This window comes from Amphiura filiformis, chromosome 4 (genome assembly GCF_039555335.1).
Source record: "Amphiura filiformis chromosome 4, Afil_fr2py, whole genome shotgun sequence".
Lineage (NCBI taxonomy): Eukaryota > Metazoa > Echinodermata > Ophiuroidea > Amphilepidida > Amphiuridae > Amphiura > Amphiura filiformis.
This window is the reverse complement of record NC_092631.1, coordinates 63,014,139-63,037,730: the sequence shown is the minus strand read 5'-3', so window position 1 is coordinate 63,037,730 and position 23,592 is coordinate 63,014,139. Positions and strand designations below refer to the sequence as shown.

Here is a 23,592-nt window from a genome sequence, read left to right as displayed (position 1 = left end):
CTCCTGGCGCTGCTTTCTCCAAACACTTATCTCCTTGCGCTGCTTTCTCCAAACACTTATCTCCTGGCGCTGCTTTCTCCAAACGCTTATCTTCTGGCGCTGCTTTCTCCAAAAATGGTGCTTCTTTCACCAATCACTCTTTCTCCAGGAAACAGGCCTTCTTTCTGCATTGCTCCACTGTATTTGACAGGTGTGTTGTTTTAAAAACCAGACTCCAGCAAATCCTTTGATGAGGAGGAGCACATTCGTGTACTCAAACATCTCATTCGTTGCTGTATTAAAAATATCACATTATTGGCTATGTAAACTGGTTAAAATGTACCTCCTTTTGAAGCACAATAAAGACCAACACATACATGCAGAGTTTACAATCTCTCATGTGATTCTGCAAGGAGCAAACTCAAACTTTTACCTTTTATACACGCAATCTATTAATAGACCATTCTGTCATTCAGACTTTCTAAAATGATGACATATATCCATTTTACAATCTAGGGGATTTTCCCAAATGATGCAATATAGAAAATGTTCCAGAATATTGGAGTTTTCCAAGATTATTAATAACTCTGATTGAGTTTGTTTACTGTAACCAAAGGGGTTTCCCTAAAACATGTCATAGGCTAACACAAAAACTCTTGGTTTCCCCTTTCTCTTATCTCTCACGAAATACTTTAAGCTTGCAAACAAAGTTACATTAAATCAAATTACTCAGGGCACATCACATGATGTTATCCTCAAGTATACGTGCTTAATAATAATTATTACCAATAATTAATTCAATAATAATTAAACCACAATATCTGCTGTTGATCAATACGGCGTCAGCAGATCTCGTAACCAGCCCGTTGAAAAACGTTGCGGAAATATTGACGCTGCGCTAGGTATATCGCAATGGCAACGCACACCAAACGTCGAAATGATTATATTACCACGGGTTAATGGGGGTTATTAATCTTACTATAATAATAATATAATAATATCCATATGGACTTGCTATATTTAGCTCGAGACAATCTTGAAGAATCACTGATTATTTGATTTGTCTTAATGCAAGGCCTCAATGGCTTAATGGCAGGTGATGGTTAAAGAAAGTGAGTTTATAACATGTAATAGACAAGATATAATCGACGCGACAAAGGCCGTTAATTAACTGACGATTTTAAAGGTCAACATTTCCTTTTTTCTTTTTCCATTTCTTACGTGAAACAATGTTCAGTCAAAGCAGGTGTGTTTAGAAGAATAAATCAAGGGGATATATCATTGCGTATGTTTTAGCCATAACATCATACTTTCTCTTTTTTTAAAGAAAATTATCACTGATTATGGACCAAACTCAAATCGAGGTGGATGTCCATGCGGTGGCTGAAGACACCACCAACCTGGATAATGAAGACACATTAGATAAAACAGAAGACATTTCTACTGTAAGTGACAACTATGAAGATTATGACGGTACGGCGACTGAAACCTGTAAGCATGGTAAGGGGAATCCCCGTGATGAGGAGGATGATAGTGATGAGACAGGAGAGGTGGATCCATTGCTGATTACACCACAAGATGACAGTGAGTATTATTATTTCTCTTCGCTTCGGTTTAGTTGAATGCTGGAATCCGCCCCCCCCCCCCTCAAACTCAACACAAACGCTGGTAACTATGAGAGTTACCAAATCTGTCAAAGACCCCCTTTGCAATGATTTGTCATCAAATTTACCCCGTTTTTCATGCAAAATTGAGGACAAAATTTGGCCATAAACAAACCCTTTTTTGTGGTTTTCAATGACTTGAATTTCAAACACCCCTTTTCAATTACACTAAATATTGATATAAAATTATCGGGTTTTCCCAAGTACCCCTTTTATCCAAATTTCGCGGACAGTGCAAATTAAATACCCCCCTATTTTGCCAATTTCGCAGTCCTCGCTACTGGTAAAAAAATTACCCCTTTTCTTCGCTATTTGGTAACTCTCATTGTTACCAACTGTTGTGTTGAGTTGGTGGCCGGGGCTGGAATATATGGAATGAAGTAGAATCGTTGGTGATTTGATAGGCCTAGTGTACTATAGTTCCCTGTTTATGTGTCTTTTTTTGTTAAAACACAAGACACCGTAATACATGTAGACTATGTTTGATAGCAAACCTTGGCAAATGAATAGTACACGACGACAAATGGCCGACACTACTTTTATTTTGAGTTAATTAACAAAATCTGTCCTCGGTTACAATATTGACTTGTACACGCAAGCCAATTTCTATTAAAGGGTTGGATTTAAGAAGGATGTTTAAAATTCGAGAATTTCAGATATACTGGAGGTATTTCAGATATACTGGAGGCATTTCAGATATAATGGAGGCATTTCAGATATACTGGAGGCATTTCAGATATACTGGAGGTATTTCAGAGATACTGGAGGTATTTCCGATATAATGTAGGCATTTGAGACATACTAGAGGCATTTGAGACATACTAGAGGCATTTCAGATACTGGAGGCATTTCAAATATACTGGAGGCATTTCAGATATACTGGAGGTATTTCAGATATACTGGAGGCATTTCAGATATACTGGAGGCATTTCAGATATACTGGAGGTATTTCAGATATAATGTAGGCATTTCCGATATAATGTAGGCATTTGAGACATAGGCCTACTAGAGGCATTTGAGACATACTAGAGGCATTTCAGATACTGGAGGCATTTCAGATATACTGGAGGCATTTCAGATATACTGGAGGTATTTCAGATATACTGGAGTCATTTCAGATATACTGGAGACATTTCAGATATACTAGAGGCATTTCAGATATACTGGAGGTATTTCAGATATACCGGAGTCATTTCAGATATACTGGAGGCATTTCAGATATACTGGAGGCATTTCAGATATACTAGAGGTATTTCAGATATACTGGAGGCATTTCAGATATACTGGAGGTATTTCAGATATACTGGAGGCATTCCAGATATACTGGAGGCTGGAGGCATTTCAGATATACTGGAGGTATTTCAGATATACTGGAGGCATTTCAGATATACTGGAGTCATTTCAGATATACTGGAGGTATTTCAGATATACTCAGATATACTGGAGGCATTTCAGATATACTGGAGGCATTTCAGATATACTGGAGGCATTTCAGATATACTGGAGGCATTTCAGATATACTGGAGGCATTCCAGATATACTGGAGGCATTTCATATATAATAGAGGCATTTCAGATATACTGGAGTCATTTCAGATATACTGGAGGCATTTCAGATATACTGGAGGCATTCCAGATATACTGGAGGCATTTCAGATATAATAGAGGCATTTCAGATACTGGAGGCATTTCAGATATACTGGAGGCATTTCAGATATACTAGAGGTATTTCAGATATACTGGAGGCATTTCAGATATAATAGAGGCATTTCAGATATACTGGAGTCATTTCAGATATACTGGAATATTTCAGATATACTGGAGGTATTTCAGATATACTAGAGGCATTTCAGATATACTGGAGTCATTTCAGATATACTGGAGGCATTTCAGATATACTGGAGTCATTTCAGATATACTGGAGGCATTTCTGATAACTGGAGTCATTTCAGATATACTGGAGGTATTTCAGATATGCTAGAGGCATTTCAGATATACTGGAGTCATTTCAGATATACTGGAGGCATTTCAGATATAATAGAGGCATTTCCGATATACTGGAGGCATTTCAGATATACTGGAGGTATTTCAGATATACTGGAGTCATTTCAGATATACTGGAGGCATTTCTGATAACTGGAGGTATTTCAGATACTGGAGGCATTTCAGATAATACTGGAGGCATTTCAGATATACTGGAGTCATTTCAGATATACTGGAGGCATTTCAGATATACTGGAGTCATTTCAGATATACTGGAGGCATTTCTGATAACTGGAGGTATTTCAGATACTGGAGGCATTTCAGATAATACTGGAGGTATTTCAGATATACTAGAGGCATTTCAGATACTGGAGGCATTTCAGATATACTAGAGGCATTTCAGATATACTGGAGGCATTTCAGATAATACTGGAATATTTCAGATATACTGGAGGTATTTCAGATATACTAGAGGCATTTCAGATATACTGGCGGCATTTGAGATATACTGGAGGCATTTCAGATATACTGGAGTCATTTCAGATATGCTGGAGGCATTTCAGATATACTAGAGGTATTTCTCGGGGGTATTTCATACTGGAGGCATTAAGATATACTAGAGGCATTTGAGACATACTAGAGGCATTTCAGATATATTTGAGACATTTCAGATAATATACTGGAGACATTTCAGATATACTGGAGGCATTTCAGATAATTATACTCGACGTAGTCTATATACCTTCATCCATTTAAGGTGCAAAGTTAATTTGCTATCTACTGAAGACAACTGGTATCAGATGCATGTTGTAATACCTTATATGTCTTCTGATCGCTTGGTAATGAACGTGTAAAGCATGGCGCATGTTTTCTACCGATGATATCTCAAAGCAACTAAAAGTAAGTGGATAAGCTTGGGGTTGGGGTGCGTTTGGGGTGCGTGTATGGGTGGTTGGTATGGTGTGGGCAATGTGTATGTGTCGTGGTATGTGAAACGGAGACACTTCTTGGCAGGGTCAATTTTGAGTTTTTACATATTTATTATTAAAATATAGATAATTTCCTTTTTAACACTACTTTTTTCCCTTTAAATATTCTTTTTTTTCACTGGCTGTCATTTATCTAGGTGGATATGTGTTATAGTTTGTCACTGATATAAATTCCTGTTTTGTCACTAAACCCAAAGATAATTTACTGGACTCAAGTAAACTATTAAGTAAAAAATCTGTAAATAATAGTCACAAATTGTTAACAAAACACATATGCAATATTCAAGACCTAAGAAACAGATTATCTAAGACACATCAATAACACCTAAGCCATCAACTAAGCAACATACACACACTCACAATCCTTCACGTTTGACATTATTATTGAAAGAGTTCCGAAGTACATGTATTCGTCAAAGTCAGTCAAAGTTACTTGTGCTATGCTTGTACCGTAGAAACACTGAATGTGGTGTTATATTCATTATAGACAATGGCACAGTGTAAATGTGATTGGGTCCAACGATTACACACCTTTCTGTAGTAGTAGTGAGTGTGTTGTCAGCAGTAGATATGCAATGAAGTATAGAGTCCTATCATGATATAGCTGATGAAATTAGTTTGAACATTAAGTTTGAACATTATCAATTATGTAAAATGTCTATGGATGAGATTGTCGGATTTCTGGCCTACTAAAATTGGCCATGATGTAATGCATCTTTAAATGGATCTGGCTTGTGATTGGTCGCCAAGATCTCGTTATCCTCTGGGCACCTGCCATTACCATTAATAACTACATGGTACACAACTATACCGCCCTTTGTGTTGGCGGGAACATTAAACTCTCCACGTAAGTGGATAAGCTTGGGGTTAGTGCGTTTGGGGTGCGTGTGTATGGGTGGTTGGTATGGTGTGGGCAATGTGTATGTGTCGTGGTATGTCAAAAGGAGGCACTTCTGGGCAGGGTCAATTTTGAGTTGTTACATATTTATTATTAAAATATAGATAATTTCCTTTTTAACACTACTTTTTTTCCTTTAAATATTCTCTTTTTACTGGCTGTCATTTATCTAGGTGGGTTGTTATAGTTTGTCTAAATTCCTGTTTTGTCACTACACCCAAAGGTAATTTACTGAACTCAAGTAAACTACTAAGTAAAAAATCTGTAAATAATAGTCACAAATTGTTAACAAAACACAGATGCAATATTCAAGACCTAAGAAACAGATTATTTAAGACACGTCAATAACACCTAAGACAGCAACTAAGCAACATACGCGTACTCACAACCCTTCACGTTTGACATCATTATTGGAAGAGTTGCGAAGTATTCGTCAAAGTCAGTCAAAGTTACTTGTTCTATGCTTGTACCGTAGAAACACTGAATGTAGACAATGGCACAGTGTGAATGTGATTGGGTCCAACGATTACACAACTTTCTGTAGTGGTAGTGAGCAGTAGATATATGCAATGAAGTATAGAATCCTATCATGATGTAGCTGATGAAATTAGATTAACAATTATGTAAAAATGTGTGATTTAAAAAACATTCTCAGAGCGAATTCTTGTTTGTTGCTTCATGCTGTTGCTATCTTATGAAGCTCATATTAAATTCATTATATAATTTTGTCCTTTGAATGAAGACTGTTCATTAGGTTAGGATTGTGTTAATGATATTTGTGTCAAATTTAAAAAAAAATTAAGTATAGTCAAATAGCCTTTGTAGCTGCTTAAGGCTGCGTTCACATAGAAGTATACTATTCGGGTATACGGTGCACGTTTTGCAGGTACACGCGTATAGTTAAATCGAGCAAGGCAATTTCATAGTACCGGGTCACATAAGGCTACGATCGCATAGAAGTATACTATTCGGGTATACGATGCACGTTTTGCAGGTGCACGCGTATAGATTAAATCGAGCAAGGTAATTTCATAGTACCGGGTCACATAAGAGCTATTCGAAAAGGCCGTATACCTGCGTATAGTATAGTATAGTGGGAATCGCGCATGTTCGATTTTAGTGCAGCGTATACCGTCCAAATTTTAAAAACCTAAACCATATGTGGGCAAATTCATTTTTTTAATAGATGCACTATCTAATTCTGCACATTATGACACCTCATTGAATGCAATGTGACCTCAAGAAGTAAAGTTACAAGCATTTGATAAGACGAAGAAAATGGGTAAACTGACATACTCGCTATTGCTATACGAAATACGCTCATTCGATCAGTCTGAGTTCACATAGTATACTCCTATATGAACTCAGCCTGAACGAATGAGCGTATTTCGTATAGCGAATACCGTATACCGTATACTTCTATGTGAACTCAGCCTTATACATGTAGGTATATGATATTCGTCTCAGATGATTACCGTCAACATTTTAGCACGAGATTCTTTGAGAAATTGACCCAATCTGATAAGTCTTCACCACGCGCACAGGCCCAACCTCATTGACTATTTTAAATCCAAGAGCCTATCTTTGGCACTTAAAAACATCTTCAAGTTTAATAGAATTCAGATCCACAAGTCTCTCAGAATATGATGGACGATCCTCAAAATCAACTTCAGGAAAATCTTTGTAAAACAAAGTACGTGTGATTTTCCTTTGCATTTTCTCCAACCTGTCAATATGATTCCTTTAAAATGGAGCCCAGATGCAAGCACAATAGAGAATATGAGGCAAAATAAGGGATTTGTAAAGGTTAAGTAATACAACGGAAGTCATATTCTAATGCATCTAATAACATGAATAAGGTTTTAAAACTTTCAGAAAGTTTTGAAATCTTATTAGAAACGTTACGAGAATCAAATGAAAGGATGTTGTTACTGAGAGTCTTCCAATCAGCTTCAACTCATCTCTAAAGCTCATTACTGCTTATGATGTAACTACAGAATTTAGGAGATTTTGATCTGGTCATGTGCATGGTCGAACACATTGAAAGGCTCAGGAAGATATTTTGAATGTCCTGCTGGATAATCTCATGGAGAAATTCATAGGACGAACAATTCAAATATCGTCAGCAAATTGGAAAAGAGGAGAAGACACCAAATTATTTAAGGTGGCACGCAGGATCATTCAAAGTGGGAAATTTTAGACATTGTTTTGTATTGTATCTTTAAAAATAATGATGATAAGTATATAAAAGTTTACATTTTCAGAAAGGAAATGATTTTGACCAAAATTGTGGATGTTTTAAAGTACAACGGAGAAAAAATTCAAAATTTGATAAAAACTGAATTGTACATTTAGGGTAAGTTGTTATGGTGGACCGAACAAAATTGGCATGGAAAATCAAATTTGGCGCTTTTCTCAAAAATGGCTAATTTTTGCAGGAATCCGCCGTGCTAGTTGGATTCCTTGCATCATTTACTTTCTGAAAATGTATACTTTTATATACTTATCATCATTACTTTTAAAGATACAATACAAAATAATGTCTAAAATTTCCCACTTTGAGTGATCCTGCGTGCCCATTTATGTCATTAACAAACAACAGAAACAAAATAGGACCAAAGACAGAGCCTTTAGGACCACTATAAGTTACCTTAGACCATTCAAAGTTACCCTAGACCATTCAGAAACAGCATCTTCTTCTCTGCCGATATACGCATGTACAAAAAGTTAGACATGTAATTCCCAAAGAATGAAATTTAGCAAGCAAATGGATTGTGGTTAACTTTATCAAATCCAGAACTAAAAATCCAAGAAGATACCATCAACAAGAAAAACACTTACCAAGCATTTAAAAAAAGTGAAAACGTTATTAACTACATTTTGGTTGGTCGAGGAGGCTAACAATCCTTTTCCCGGGATTAAATACGGTGCCTGAAACAAAACAATCAAGTCTGACTATATCTGCGTCTGCAGATCTGTGTTTGCACGCCCTCACAAAAAGATCATTATATTAAAATAATGTTGTCAAGAATCGACTGTTTGACCTACTTGCAAGCCGTTTTCCCCAAAAGTTAATATCTGCAGTGTGAAAATACATTTATAGCTTTGTTTTGGCTTTGTATTTAAAAACAATTTTATTTTATTACAATTTTATCAGGTAAATGGGTTTTTTCAAATGTAAATTTCAAAACTTAGAAGTCAAATTTCTCGAGCTCGAGGATGTTTCAAATGACGCCGTTAAATCATGTTAATGATAATGATTAATTTTTTTTTTTTAAATCAGTTTTGACAACTTTGATAATAACATCATCATCATTCATTAATTCTGTAGCAGCAACAACATCTACTAGCAAGGCGTGAAAATTGACACTTGTTATACATCGGATCACAAACAGATTTACCAATACATCACTAGCCAGCTCCAGGCGATTGAAAACGCACCGGCAACCTCGCCAGTTTCCCCATCAACGCTATATACAATTCGCACACGTTAAAATAATGGCCGTGTTAATCGTGTTATACACGGTACACAATTCAAAGGAAAATATTCATCTTCAAAAATAGATCTGCTGATTACAAAGCTGCTGTACCTTGCTAAATTTTATGGAATATGGATTTATAAAAACTGGATATCATAACAGGATGTATTGAATTATAAGACGAGCGGTGGTCGGTGGTCAAAATTAAAATGACATTTCGCTATAGATAGGTAGGTACTATCAGAAATTCTCTGGTACTATATATTTTACACCTTACACGATTATAGATGTTGCATTTCCTTCGTCTTATATAAAACACCTGTATGAAAGAGGTATTTGATTGCACGTATCGCTGTGTTTACAACGTGGAATCGCTTCTGTACACGATATTATTTGTAATATGCATTAGTATCACTGAACATTATCATACTCGTCATATAGCTTCTTGGCAATCGTATATATTGCTGCAAAAGATATCTTGATTGCCCTATCATAAATGCATAGACGTCAATAAGGTGTACAGAGGCGATATAGCCTTGGATTGTTTCTTATCGTAGTTCGCTGATCAGTATGAGTGTATATTTATAGAGAGCTGAAGTCAAGATAATAACACACCTGCTGTCATATATAATACGCATCTCATGATCTTGTACGTACGTATTTCAGGTGTGAACAGTATAACCCTTGCAAATATTGTCATTCAATTTAAAAAGGAGCCCTGCAAAACGGGTACAAACTAAGCCCTGTTACCACCCCAACTATAAATAGGGGTAGGCCATTGAATGTTTAAAAACGTTATTCTGACCTGACACTATAAATAATTTGTCTTAGACTCTACCCATACACTGATACAGTAACTTTGCATTAATATGTAAATTACTTTATGTTGTATGTATTTGACAATGGCAGACATCAAGTGCTGTCTGAAAAATCGATTTATCTTCGATGGCATGGTTCGATTTACTTTGAAAATTTTAGGCGATGTTCTTAAATTAGCATGTTTTATAGGATGTAATAAAAATTGTTATTCAAGCTGAAATTTGTATAAGCAGGTTGTCCAAATGGGGGAGTAGATTGCTCTGTTACACCAGGATCAATCCAGCGCTGTGATGAGAAGATTTAAAACGAAAATGTAGTATAAAAAGGAGATGAAAAGACATATTAAACCAATGGAGAACAGTGCCAGTGCATTGATTAAATACACTGTAAAAACAGTGTTTAGAAAGTGGTGGCAAGAATGTGTTTAGAAACGTTATGTTTAGAATATGGATGTCAGATTTTTAGAAATCAGACACCATCACTGACCAATGTTGAGAAATTTGACACATGATGTTTAGCTTTTAAACATGGTTACAAAGTGGTGGCAAAATTGTGTTTAGAAAAGTGTTTAATCGCTAAACACTGTTTTTACAGTGTAAATAAGTAGCCTATCACTCCGATTTCCACCGACATGTCTTGTTAGAAATATAGAGGCCATGTTATTTCGGGCTATATATATATAGAAAATGCTATAAGAGATATAATTTTATACGCGGCATTATAAGGAAATGAACAAAATTGATAAGGGCAAATGAAGCGATAAACAATAGAAAATGACAAGAAAGAATGTTGAAAAATGAATGAGAATTATACGAGTAAAAAAGCAAATTAGTAACAGAAGGTTAAAGCAAAACCCTTAAATTAGTAAAAGCCCAAAACCCTATAACAGAACGAAGACAAAATATACTTTTTATCGAATGGTGATAAATCAAGTTTTCTTTTGCGTTGTCACATAGCAATTGCCATTCGTTCATTAATAATATTTAGTATCATATCAATAAATCAATTGAAATACAAATCAGTCATTTATGTATCAAAATTGCCATATTAGAAAATCAATTTCATATCTGTTTGTTATGAACAATAACACATTGTGGAATTCACGCCTATCGGTCAATAATAAGAAATCGAAGAATACGACTGAATTGCTCTATGTGCATGTTTGTATAATGTGATGCGACTGATGAGAATTGCAATTGCGGTCGTTTGGACATATTTTTTGTACCCTAGTAACCATGGGAACTCTTCATTTCTCGCAAAACATCTCCTATTTTATTTCTGGAGTATTCTCACATCACCAGGAGCCCGTTTCACTTCCATTGATCTTTAAAAGTGGATCTGTCTTAGATGTTATGTCGTGAAGGTAAGGTAACTAATTACATAGGTTCATTATTTGCTCTTTTTGTGCGTCAGTTCCAGAGCAGCTGTAGAATAACGTCTTCATTCAATTCACATAGTTTGAAGTGGCAGAACACACACCTTTTCTTGCTTGTTAAGGTGAGGACTTGATTTTACGTATCATATTAACAATGATTCTTCAAATTTTCTTGGGTTTCTAAAATCTCTATCTATTTTTAAGTTTTGAATTGGTACTGAAATATTAAAATTATCTTTTTGAATTGGCCTTCTCATGAATTACGAACTTTCAAACATAACAGTGACACGTGGTAATGTGAGATGATTTATTATTTCAGATAGTTTTCAAGTTTTCAATGGTATCATCCAAGAAAAAGTAGTACTGTGAACGGCCTTCGTATACAGGGTGTATCAAAATTATTGGTACCCATCAGCTTGGTCATCTAATGAAACGCCTGCTTCTCCCAAGTTCTACATTATCATCTTGAAATGACTACAAGTTTTATGTTTTATGACCTTTTATTACATAAATTTACAAATACATGTAAGGTGGATGTAAGGTGGATGTTATACTGCATTGTGATGGGGCAGTCAAGTCCATACTCACTGGATATTGATGGGTACCGATCATTTTGATACACCCTGTGTTGTTTAAAACGAAACGACATGCCAAAATCGTTTATTGATATCTACAGGGTGGTTTAACAACATGAAATCAATTTTGACAGCAATTTTTTCCTACTTTACAAAATTATTTTTTTATATGTAAATATCATCATGTAAAGTATAGACCGTTAGGCATAAATGGTGAAACAATCTGATATTAATGGTCGTAATAAGTTTAGTATGCCCATTTGAAGAAACATAACGAAAATCCTTTTGTGCATCTAGGTAATGTTATTTAATTGGACGTTATTTTAAAATTCCAAATTTTAACGAAACTGACTCTACATATAATGATATAACGTGTCTTGATTGTCTAGCCACCGAAGTTGTACATTTAGATAGCTACATTTTTAAAAGTATTTTTGAATATTTAACAGATTCTTCACAGGCTACCGCATTAGTTTGGAACACAACCATGAAATACGCTAATGCATGCTTGAATATTGTTCTTTGAAAAGCCCGCTCTTACAATGCATTCCACATTTGAAAGAGTAACAGTAACAGATATACCATCTATGCTATGCATTATGAAATCTTATGCAACATTTTGAACCAAAAGCTACCTTAAAATTTGATCTTAGCATAACACAATGGCCTTGCATTAAGATCGTATTAAATGCATTAAGTTTGGCAAGTTAGTGATGGGTACCTGTGGACAAAGTAAATTTTCATAATTTGTATTCAAATTAGCATAATTAACTTATTCTTGAGAAATATTTTTTCCGATTTTCTCACCACCCATGCTGTAAAGTCTATATTTTACTAAAATATGTAAATGAAAGTTATAACTTTGGGAATTAGGTAAATTTTGCTGTCAAAAATGGGGTTTTTTTTAAATAGAAAAACCCTGCAGCATAAACGTGACGTGAATGGATTCTTTTTTATACTTTGAAAATCAGTAAGACACTCCCTATATCGCATTAATGGCAAATTGGAAGATGATATACCATTTCAAAAATTATACGTTGTAATGACATTCCAAGATATTTTTATTGCAATCTTCTTCGAGAACCGTAATTTAGGATTAACAAATTACCTTTTATATCGATTTTATTCGTAATCAGAAATCATTTATAATTAATGATTCTGTGCGTTTAGTAACTAGGTCGTGCATTACAGAATTTTTTTTATAAACCCTTTTTAACATGATAAGTTTTCATATGATTGATTCGATTACCCTTCATTATATTAGATTATTTGATGGGCTTGGCTTATTCCCGATTTTTATTTAAAAACAAATTTATTTGCCTTCCTTTTCGGAAGGCAAAATATACCTTGTCGTTGCATACGGTATTGCAAAGGGTTGTTTTTGTTTTGTAAGCATCATGTTTATTGATATTATTGTTAGTATTATTACCTTTGTTGTTTGTTTAAACGGTTGAGTGATGGTCCGGGGCAGCTACCCCCTCTTACCCCTTCCCCCCGGATGCTGGCCGCCCTGATATTTAAGATTTCTAGACCATTTTTGTACTTTTTAGTCCATATTTGGCAATTTGTGTCAAATTTTATCCCTCCCCATTGAAAGTTGCTTTCCCCCTTTCCCCCAATTGCTTCACCACTGGTTGATTGACTCAGATATTACTCGGGGAGCTAGAGGCACGTCCTGTGCAATAGTGTGCATCCCCCCAGGACTAAACCAAACCAACTTTTTTAGGTTCCTGAGATGACCCCAAAACATAATCAGGATGTTCCCAAAAATATAAACTGGCCCCAAGTGGGATTTTCCAAGATGGCGTCCAAAATGACCCCCAAATGCAGGTAATCACTATAAATGACCATATATGAATACTATTCCTGAATCAAACTAACTGTTTTAGCTTAATTAAAGAGTCCAGCATAAACTCAAGTTGATATAAAGGATAAAACGTCCCAAAAGTCAGTGTTTTTTCAAAATGGCGCCCAAAATGGCCACCAAATGCAGATAATCACTATAAATGACCATACGGTATATGTATACTATTTCTGCGCCTCGGGTCATAGCATGGTTTTGAGATCACCTTGGGCCTAGTATAATCTTAACCATGCCCCTCATAGCAGTCAATATTTGTATACTATTTTTTTCCTTCAGTAATGTCAGTTAAAACATAGTGCTTGGATATACATTAAAAAAAATCCTGGTGTTAAAATTAGGCATGAAATTGTGTCTTTTAGTGTAAGGTTTTTGATTTGTATAGGCCTTAACTTCGCCCGCGAGCTTTTTTCAGAATTCATGTTTTAGCGTTTAAAACTAATGTAATTCGCTAAAGAAAGACATTTTTCACCTCTGTAAGGCACATTGTGTGGGTCTAAGTTTAACACCAGGGTTTGAAAAAAAACCAGTACCAAGCATAAATAGTTTTCTTCTGACTTTTACCGAAGAAATAAAAATTAATGCTTTTCATTTAACCGAGAAAATTAATTATGAAGTGAAAAGGTGTAACTAAAAATTGTGCTTATTTCATCAACACCGAATTCGATCGTTTCAAGCGCCTAATTAATGCTTCTGTCACACTACACCGAATAGGTCTTCCGTATACAAGAAACGGATGGTATTTTAGTAAATCCGTTGTTGTTCGTCAATGATCGTTTTATGTTCTTTTTATGTCCTGCTATCATCCGCCAAATGCGTTTCGTGTTAGGTGATGTTCGTTAAGTCCGTCGGCATGCACAAAACTTGAAACGGAGTGTACCGAATACACATGTTCGGTATTTATCCGATGTGTGTTCGTATGGTGCTGAATATTGCCGGAGTTTGTTCGCTCTCCTTTCGTTCATGTTCGTTCTTTGTTCGTTGCACTCGGCCCGTGTTCGTTGCAAATACGTTCCTGTGAGGCCTTCACCACCGGATAGCATATTTTTGCATTCGGTGATGTACGTTGACCCAGACCGTGTTAGTGTCACACTACACCGGATCGGTCTTCCGTATAAGAAACGGATGGTATTTTAGCAAATCCGTTAGTGTTCGTCAATGTTCGTTTTATGTTCTTCATATGTCCTGCTATTATCCGCCAAATGCGTTTCGTGTTAGGTGATGTTTGTTTAGTCCGTCGACAATACGTTTCAAGTTTTGTGCATGCACAAAACTTGAAACGGAGTGTGCTCGAATACACATGTTCGGAAGTTGTCCGATGTGTGTTCGTACAGTTCTGTATATATACCCTGGGTTTGTTCGTTATTCTTTCGTTTATATACCGCAGGTGTTTGCAAGGTTTCGCAGGCGCTTGTGCCGGATGTAGGCCTATGGCGAACACGTGCCTCAATCTCGGGCGGGGGGGCGTTCTGACGGGTGTGTGACGCAATATCATATTTCCCCAGTACTTTAGTGACTGACAAGTAGAAAAAAGGGGAAAGGAGAGAAAAAGAAAAGAAAGTGAGAAAAATTGAAGAGAGAAGAGAAGAAAAAGTTAAATTGCACGTAATTTAGTAGGCCTATGCATGTAAGTAGTATTGAGCATGTTGAGGGAGGGGCACTTTCTGAAGGGTAGAGGACGCAATATCAAATTCCTACCAGTTTTAGTGATTGACAAGAAAGAAAAAAGAAGAGAAAACATGGAAAAGGTTAAATTGTATGTTATTGAGTAGGCCCAGGATAGTATATAGTAAGCCTAAGTATAGGCCTGTGATTATTATAGGCAGTGCTTTAAATGTCGTTCCTTGGCCCAAAAGCCTGTGAAAATTACTGCCGGCCTGTCGATATGTAGGGCCCGTGACATTTTGTCACCAAAATCAGTATTTAAGACGGACTTAGGTCTATTACTGACTTTATTTTGAAAAATGGACAAGTCTTCCTTTTTGCTTCTGCTATGGACATCCACGTGTTATTTTTAAAACAATTGTTTATATTATACAATAATGGTGAAAACTTTTCAATGGCTTCAATTAGGCTTTCGTTTCACCAATTTGTGGCTGTTTCAAACTAAAATAGTACCCAATAATAGTGCTAAAATTGATCCAAAAATGACAAATGGCTTCAATTGGGCCCTCATTGTCCAAAGGTTTTTCACCTCTATTGCCCCATGACGCTGGTTGCCCTGATATATCAGATTTGTAGCCCTTTTGTACTTATTAGCCAATATTTGACCATTTTCGTCAAAGTTTTCCCCCTTAAAAGTTGTCTTTCCCCACTTTGTTCACCCTCTGAAAAAGTGCTTGCTACGTCACTGCCTCTAAGGGGTCAAAAACCCACTTTTCTGATAGTGTGGACGTCCCTGTTGGTGCCACATGCCACGGATTCGCCGGTTATTTGTCGGACGTTGAACGATTGAATATAAAACGCCTGCAGGATTATTAGCGGCCACAACGCATAGAGAGACGAACGGGAATCGGATCCCAAAATCCGGACATTTGTCGGACGTTGACCCCCAAATCCGGTCATTTGTCGGACGTTGAACAATCGAATATAAGACGCCTGCAGGATTATTAGCGGCCACAACGCAAAGAGAGACGAACGGAATCGGACCCCATATCCGGTCATTTGTCGGACGTTGAACGATCGGATATAAGACGCCTGCAGGGTTATTAGCGGCCACAACGCATAGAGAGACGAACGGGAATCGGACCCAAAATCCCACCGAATCTTCTGCCGGACTGGTGATTTTTCCACCGAATAAAATATTTTTGTATTCGGTGACGTACGTTAATCCAGTCCGTCGTAGTGTGACAGACCTATAAGTGACTGAGTGGGTCTTGTTTAACAATAGGCATCGACTGACTACCGTTCTGCCTGCACCCCTTTTGAAATATTTTATAAAGTTGTATATAACTCTCGTCGCCACGCCTTCTCTTGAAGAATCGTGTCAAAAATAAAGGAAAAACTATATTGTCTGTGAATACGCCTAAACTGATGACGTCAAATAATCAGAACTTTTTGGTGAGGTGAAGAATCTAATACTCCTTGCTTTACAGTTTATTGCACACAATAATAAGAGCAAACCACAATTAAACCTTTTTCGAGTTGTCGATGAAATTGATCTTTTCCTTGCAATTCTGCAGAGAAATCAAGCGGCGCGTCAGAACGTAACATGCGCAATCAAGTTTGAATGAAAATAATAATTATTTCATATGAGATAATTTAATTATTCAAAATTCAATCACATAGATGCATGCAGACTTGACATTCATCGTTACGTTTTATAGTCTGCTGCCATGACTTCTGGGAATTACATCAATGATGTGATGTTGGTCTATATACATGTAGCTAGGATCAGGTAATTTATACCGTTATCTGTACCGTTATCAACCTTTTTGATATCATTTAAACCATTTCTTCTAATCTTCTCTGTTTAAACAGTTATTTCCAGAAAGAACAGATTGTTTTATTAAATGCGCTCACGGCTGGATGCTCTTTCGCAGCTATAGCTATATCTTCAGAAATGATTTGAAACCGTATCCATCATGTCCATTGACTTAGACCCTTCCTCGCGATCGCCAATTTGAGACCGTCATTACATGCTAATGTTGAATTCAAAATAATCAATTGGATACTATAATGTATATTTTTAATATTTTAACCAGTCAAGACTGACAAAAGAAAAAAGATGTCGCATTCCGTTGCTATAAATTAAATATTTTATTATCTGCATGTATACTATGAGTCAATTTTGATATTTGTACGAGGCCAATCGTTACGAGAGCAGTCGTATATATTGCCCTAGCAAATCTTTGGGGATGGTACAATAAATATGTACACAGGAAGTCAGAAAGGAGCCCAGCAATTTTTGGCAGAGCGAAGGAGGCAATGATATCCTTTTATTTTTACGTAAAAATTACTTGGAAAATGATACGAAAACGTTAAAGAAACCCACACTCTCAACTGCTATCTAGAATCTAGACCTATACCATTTAGGCCTATACCAAGATCGCCAACATTCGGTATGCAAATGGCTGAGGAGCAAACACTTTTGGCAAACTAGTCTCCCCGTGGCCCATATAATTGTTGCACAGTCCTTAAAATATCGCAGTTCCAAATGATAATCGACTTTTGAAGCATCAAATAATATAACATGCAGTGATTTGTACATTTGTACGATATTAATAATGTAAATAACCGTGATAGTGACGGAAAGCGAATCCTTAAATATACAACAAAATGGATTTTATATTAGTGCAAGGTTCTTATGCCGTTATTATTAAAGGTAAATAGCTTTAAATACTTACTCTCTCGCTCGTTAAGATTGCGTTTATATAAGGAAAAAATAATTAGCAGTTAATGAGTTCTCGAGGACCATTGTCGAGTGCATGCGGTATTTTGCATAATGCATGCACTAATTATACTGTTGTATGACACTATATACCAGAAATCACATCTATTGCACACGATATGATCTCAAAAGCTCAAGGTGTTAAAGGCTTCAAGATATTCATGTGCAAGATTATTAAATTTTGGCAGTATTTATACCATGAATACATGGTATCCCAATACAAGTGAGCCACAAGTAATGTTTTTGGTAAGTAGATCTTGTTGAAGGTTTGTTTTTCCATGTATGTGCATCATTTGCATCATGTGACATGATAGTGCGGGTTATTTGATTAAATACCTGTAGGGACTATTTTTTTTTATTACATCATTATTTACCCAGGGTAACCCGATCACCAAAAATGCTGTTCTTACACGGGCCCTGTAACTCTCTTCAGTGGCGTAGCCAGCACTTTTTCAGGGGGGGGGGGCAAAGGGGGGCAAGACAACTTTTAAGGGGGCACCTTTTGGCGACAAAATCAGTTCATGTTACAAATGCGCGAAAAATTTTGGCATATTGAAGCTAAACTGGTGAAATATGGTACAAAAAGGGAATAAATTGCGTGCAATTCTCTCCTCCATTTACCCTAGAACGAGTCTGATATAGGCTTATAAGCTATTGTAAAATAATTGTAAATTAATTGGCATATTTAGTTCTCATATTTAGGCCGATTTTTTTTTATAAATGCTCTCAGAGTGACAATAGGATGTATTTGCACCTATAAATTTTTTTTTCTGATTTCATAGAATACGTATATGTGAAGTCAATTAGGCTTTTGTTTTTATTTGTAGTGATGTTATCATTTATTTGATTGAGCAGACTATTTGCGCTGGTATATTTTTGTTACGTTATACATGTAGTGAGTTTATAAAAAAAAATCTAAAATGCTAAATAGCTAAAATGCCTTTTCTCTTATCGAACTTTTAACATGTTGAATATAAAGTATGTACAGTATCTTATATTCTTCGCAACCACATATATTTCTTTTCTATATACTGTGATTTTTAAGCATAAATAAAATGCAATATATATAGATATAATAGGCTATAGCCTCAAATCAGATCACTCACTAATAAATTCTTTTCCAGAAACCAGTCCGACCAAAAGGCTGATATAATATCCTTATAAAGACGTTTTAAGCATCTCACAAAACCGGTATGTCTGTATCAAACCCTGCACATCAAGCAGGCCGTCTATATGGCAACTCAATTATCATTTGTGTGGTTTATAAACATCCTATGAGGAACTATATTTACGGTACGGTCGTTGACGTGGAAAAATGAGCAGATTATCCGGTCCGATATTGCCCAAATGAAATTAGAGGGTCGATGAAGGATATACGTCATGCCCATCCAGTGCTGTCTACAGTAGATAGTAATTGACTAAATGTGTGCCTTTGTAGATAACCATGATAAACATACACACGGCTTATGGGGTGGTGAGTTCAATAATCTTAGATTCTGAGAATTCTTTCTCTAAATAATATCAAGACCAATCTAATGAGGCACTGGAGTTAGAATAGGTATGTTGGTACTTGTTGAAGCGTATTTTGTTGAAAAAGATGACATTCACCTGCATGACGAGACTCATCCGTATATGTTAATCTCTTTTGATAAAAATATAACGATGTGCATATAATAATTATGAAGATCTTGTATAAACTCCTATGGTACTGCAATAATATTGTTTATGATAACAACAACAACAAAAAAACAATAAATGGAATGGGTTAACCCAATTAACTAATAACAATAGACTAATTTACAATATATCCCAACAACACCTGTAACTTACGAAATGTCCAATAATTTAACAGTGTCTCCACCAGAAATGATTAGTTATGGAGTACCCCAGGGATATATCATTGGACCATTGTGATTTATTCTATACATGAATGACGTTTGTAGTGCCTCTATTGTAATGCAACTATTTTTTTTCTGATAAAGATGTTGCTACTGAGTTAAAAAGGAAATTGACCATTAGTTTAAAGAAAACAGATAATGCACAGAAAAGGTTGACTTTATTTTTGGGGGTATACGTTATCAGACAAATAATATAAATAGCATTTTAGATATAATCTTAATAAAATGTAAGATTTTATTGTGCTTACGAAGCTAAATTCTGGGCATCGTAACTGGTGAAAACTTCAATTGTCTTGCCCAAAAATGTTACATTATTTCAAAAAGCTAATATTTATGCTCGTCAAAAACGTTGTTCAAAAAAATAAAATACCAATCTTCGTGTATAAATGCAAACATGATTTGTTACCTGATTCATTAATTTTAATGGTGATTTCATTAAGGGCTGGGGTATGAACGTTTGGACAGTATTTATTTTGGGACATTAGAGCACATCAGACATATCGAATTGCATTCTGAATACGAAGAATGTCATTCTGATATCAAATAATTTTGATTTTTTGAAATTCGCAATTTAATACACATTTTATGGCAAATCATTAAAATTGATATTTTTGATATTTAACAGTACTCGAAGTAAACTTTATAAATCTGATGATTTATACTTATCGTGTATGTAGGTGGGATGAAATGCCGACGATCAATTGAAAATTTTGACCTTTCGAATTGAAGATATGGATTTTTTTCCCAAAACAACCAAAAAAATTAGGTCTTTTTTTTAAAAAATCTATATCTTTAATATGAAAGGTCAAAATTTTCAATTGACCGTCGGCTTTTCCTCCCTGCTACATACACTTTAAGAATATATCATTAGATTTATATAATTTACTTCGAGGACTGTTATATATTGAAAATTTGAAAAATATCAAATTTTTATAATTTGTCATAAAATTTGTATTATATTGTGATTTTCAAAAAAATGAAAATTATTTGATATCAGAAAGACATGCTTCGTATTCAGAATGTAATTCGATAGGTCTGAGGTGCTCTCATGTCCCACAAAAAATACTGTCGAAACGCAATAAACGCTCATTTTAGATCCCTTAATCATGCTGATAATTATGATACTAGATATAAAATTATTATTATAAAGTCTATACATCATCTGGATGTCATGATATGCGGTTTGTATTGATTCAGTATGAATACTTGTATAGAATGTTTTGCTAAAGTATACAGTCTGCTATAGAGTTCTCTATCATCATGTTGTAACCCAAAATAGAAACGCGATTTTGGAGAAACGTCGGACCAGTTTATTTCCTGACCCATCACCTTGAGAGCATGCCAGGGATTTCTTTTAAGTTGTCGAATTAGCAAATAAACGTGCACCATGCGTGGTTTTGAATGCACACGGGAAATGTTTAAATAGAGCTAGCTGTCTACCGAAGATAGCAATTGCAAAAGGTATATTCACCATGTTTACGAGCAATGTATTTCGTAATTAAATGCAATTTCTTCATTGAAAATTAGAATTCCGTATAATTCTGAATTTTATTTGTATCTGTACGAATATATAACCCTTATATAAGCCTTATTTACATTTGCACGTCGCTTTACACATGTTATATGTATTTCCATTTTTCGCCGCTCTCTTTTCTTTTTCAATGTTATCTGCATTTTCCCTTTTCGTTTCTCTTTTCTTTCTTTACATGTCTGCATGCTTGCATGTCTGTATGTCTTCCTATTTCTCTCGATGTCTCTCTGCCATCTGTGTTCCTCTCTCTCTGCTTCGCTTTCTCTCTCCTCTCTCCCCACCCCTCTCTTCCCTCTCCCATCTCCCCCTCTCTCTCTCTCTCTCTCTCTCTCGCCATCTCCTCTCTCCCTTTCTCTCCCTCCCTCTCTCCCACTCTCCCTCTCCTCTCCTTCTCATAACTTCTTAGTGTCGATTTCTGGTATGGTTTGAGAGTGCATATTTCAAATATTTTCAGAATATTTCTACAGGTCTTACAAAATAGTCATGTTATCTGGACATCTTGAGTGCCGGGTATATGCTTTGTTTAATTTATGTGTGGCGCATTTTTCATTACAAAGTCTTGTAAATTTCACCACAAATAATTCCGCAAAAGTATATACCAAGTAGTTCAGTAATAATGTAGTTGTGTAATAACATGAATAAAGCAACTGACTTCAACGAATTGACACCAATTTTAAAATCATGCAAAATTGGCCTCAAAGGGGTGTTTGTAAACTGTGAACTAGTCAGTTTTGCTCAGCTTACGTTACCACAGTGTGATTGTGAAGAAAGCGTTTTACAAATCCGTTCCATGCTTCTTAAGACGGGTGTGAGTGCCACATATTTGATTATGTTGCACGTCTCCAAGGCTACATTAGATATACATAAACTATAGTATACAACGAGAGAACCATACGTAGCGTATAGGTACACAAAAACATCTGAAAATGCATCTCTATAAGGTTTTATTGATGTGACATTCAAGAAGGTGGTTTAATAATTCAATTTAAAAGGCAATAAGTGTCTGTTAATAAATTTATTAAATCTTTGAAGAGGATAGCGATATTGAGAGAGAAAACATACCCGTGTGTTGCTATAGGGACAACGTTGACATGTCTATAATGTGCCGGTTAATTGTTTTATCGTGGATTATTATTAAATGATGTACAGTGTGTCTCATATGTTACATTTAGGCAGTGAGTCACATGTTGGCGACGGTACCACAGTGTACAACATAACGATGCCATTTTCAGATATTATTTGGTCACCCTTCCTGTAAATGTCTGCTAAGTTTCAATTCCGTATCTTAAAAGCTACTTAACTTTTGAGCGCAAGACGACAGTTGTGTCAAGAGTGCATCCATCGATCAAAATATCGCACAACGAAGTTTTTGCGCACAACAAAACTTGAACACAAGTCCAACTTTGTTTGTTTTTTCAAGTTTTTTTCTTTATTACTTAGTATTTTTCTCTTATTTTTGCAATTATAACCCTTGATTTGGACCCTCTTTGTCATAAATCGCCGTCGTTTCTTGCTCAATGTTCACAAAAGAGGTGTCAAATAAAAGAAGACCTCTTCCGTAACAAAATGTATCTTTGCGATTTTTGTTTTATTGAACGACTTACGAGCAATGGTGGCTAAGTAGTAACTTTTTGTGCTAGGTATGTTATACAATTTTGGTTAATCTGTGATCTCTCGTCAAATGGACGAAGTCATATTTCTTTTTTCTTATTGCTTATGTTCGAGTTGCGAATTCACAGTAAAAGATGATATCTCATTGATAATATATAAATATTTATATAAAACATAAAAAATGGAGGGATAACACCGTGGTCATCATACCTTCACAAGCTTGAATGCCCCACTTACTCTAAAGTCGCTAAGGGCCGGTTTCTCGAAGCATGGCTAGTAGTCAGGCTTCTTAAGCCATGCAGGCTTAAGCCCAATTAGTCCCATGATATACCAGTGTTTACAATTTCACATTGTACATGTGCATCACCTAGAAAGATAAATCAATAAAATGGATCCACATTGGTGGGGCTAGCCTGCTAGCATAGGAAGCATGAGCACTAGCCAAACTTCGAGAAATCGAACCTAACGGTTCATTTAGCACTTTATAGTCAATCAGTTAGAATAATAATTGTAGGGCAGAATTTCACTACATTCATTCTGG

The 23,592-nt window shown here is 35.7% G+C and overlaps 1 protein-coding gene across 1 annotated transcript in view; it reads left to right on the top strand.

Annotated features, from left to right (window-relative positions):
* Positions 1–23,592, top strand: part of LOC140151182 (adenylate cyclase type 6-like) — a 326,089-nt gene that overhangs the window by 7,169 nt on the left and 295,328 nt on the right. Inside the window, 1 exon segment of the mRNA XM_072173436.1 lies at positions 1,307–1,563. Coding sequence (XP_072029537.1) covers positions 1,323–1,563 — 241 coding nt within the window. The 5' untranslated portion in view covers positions 1,307–1,322.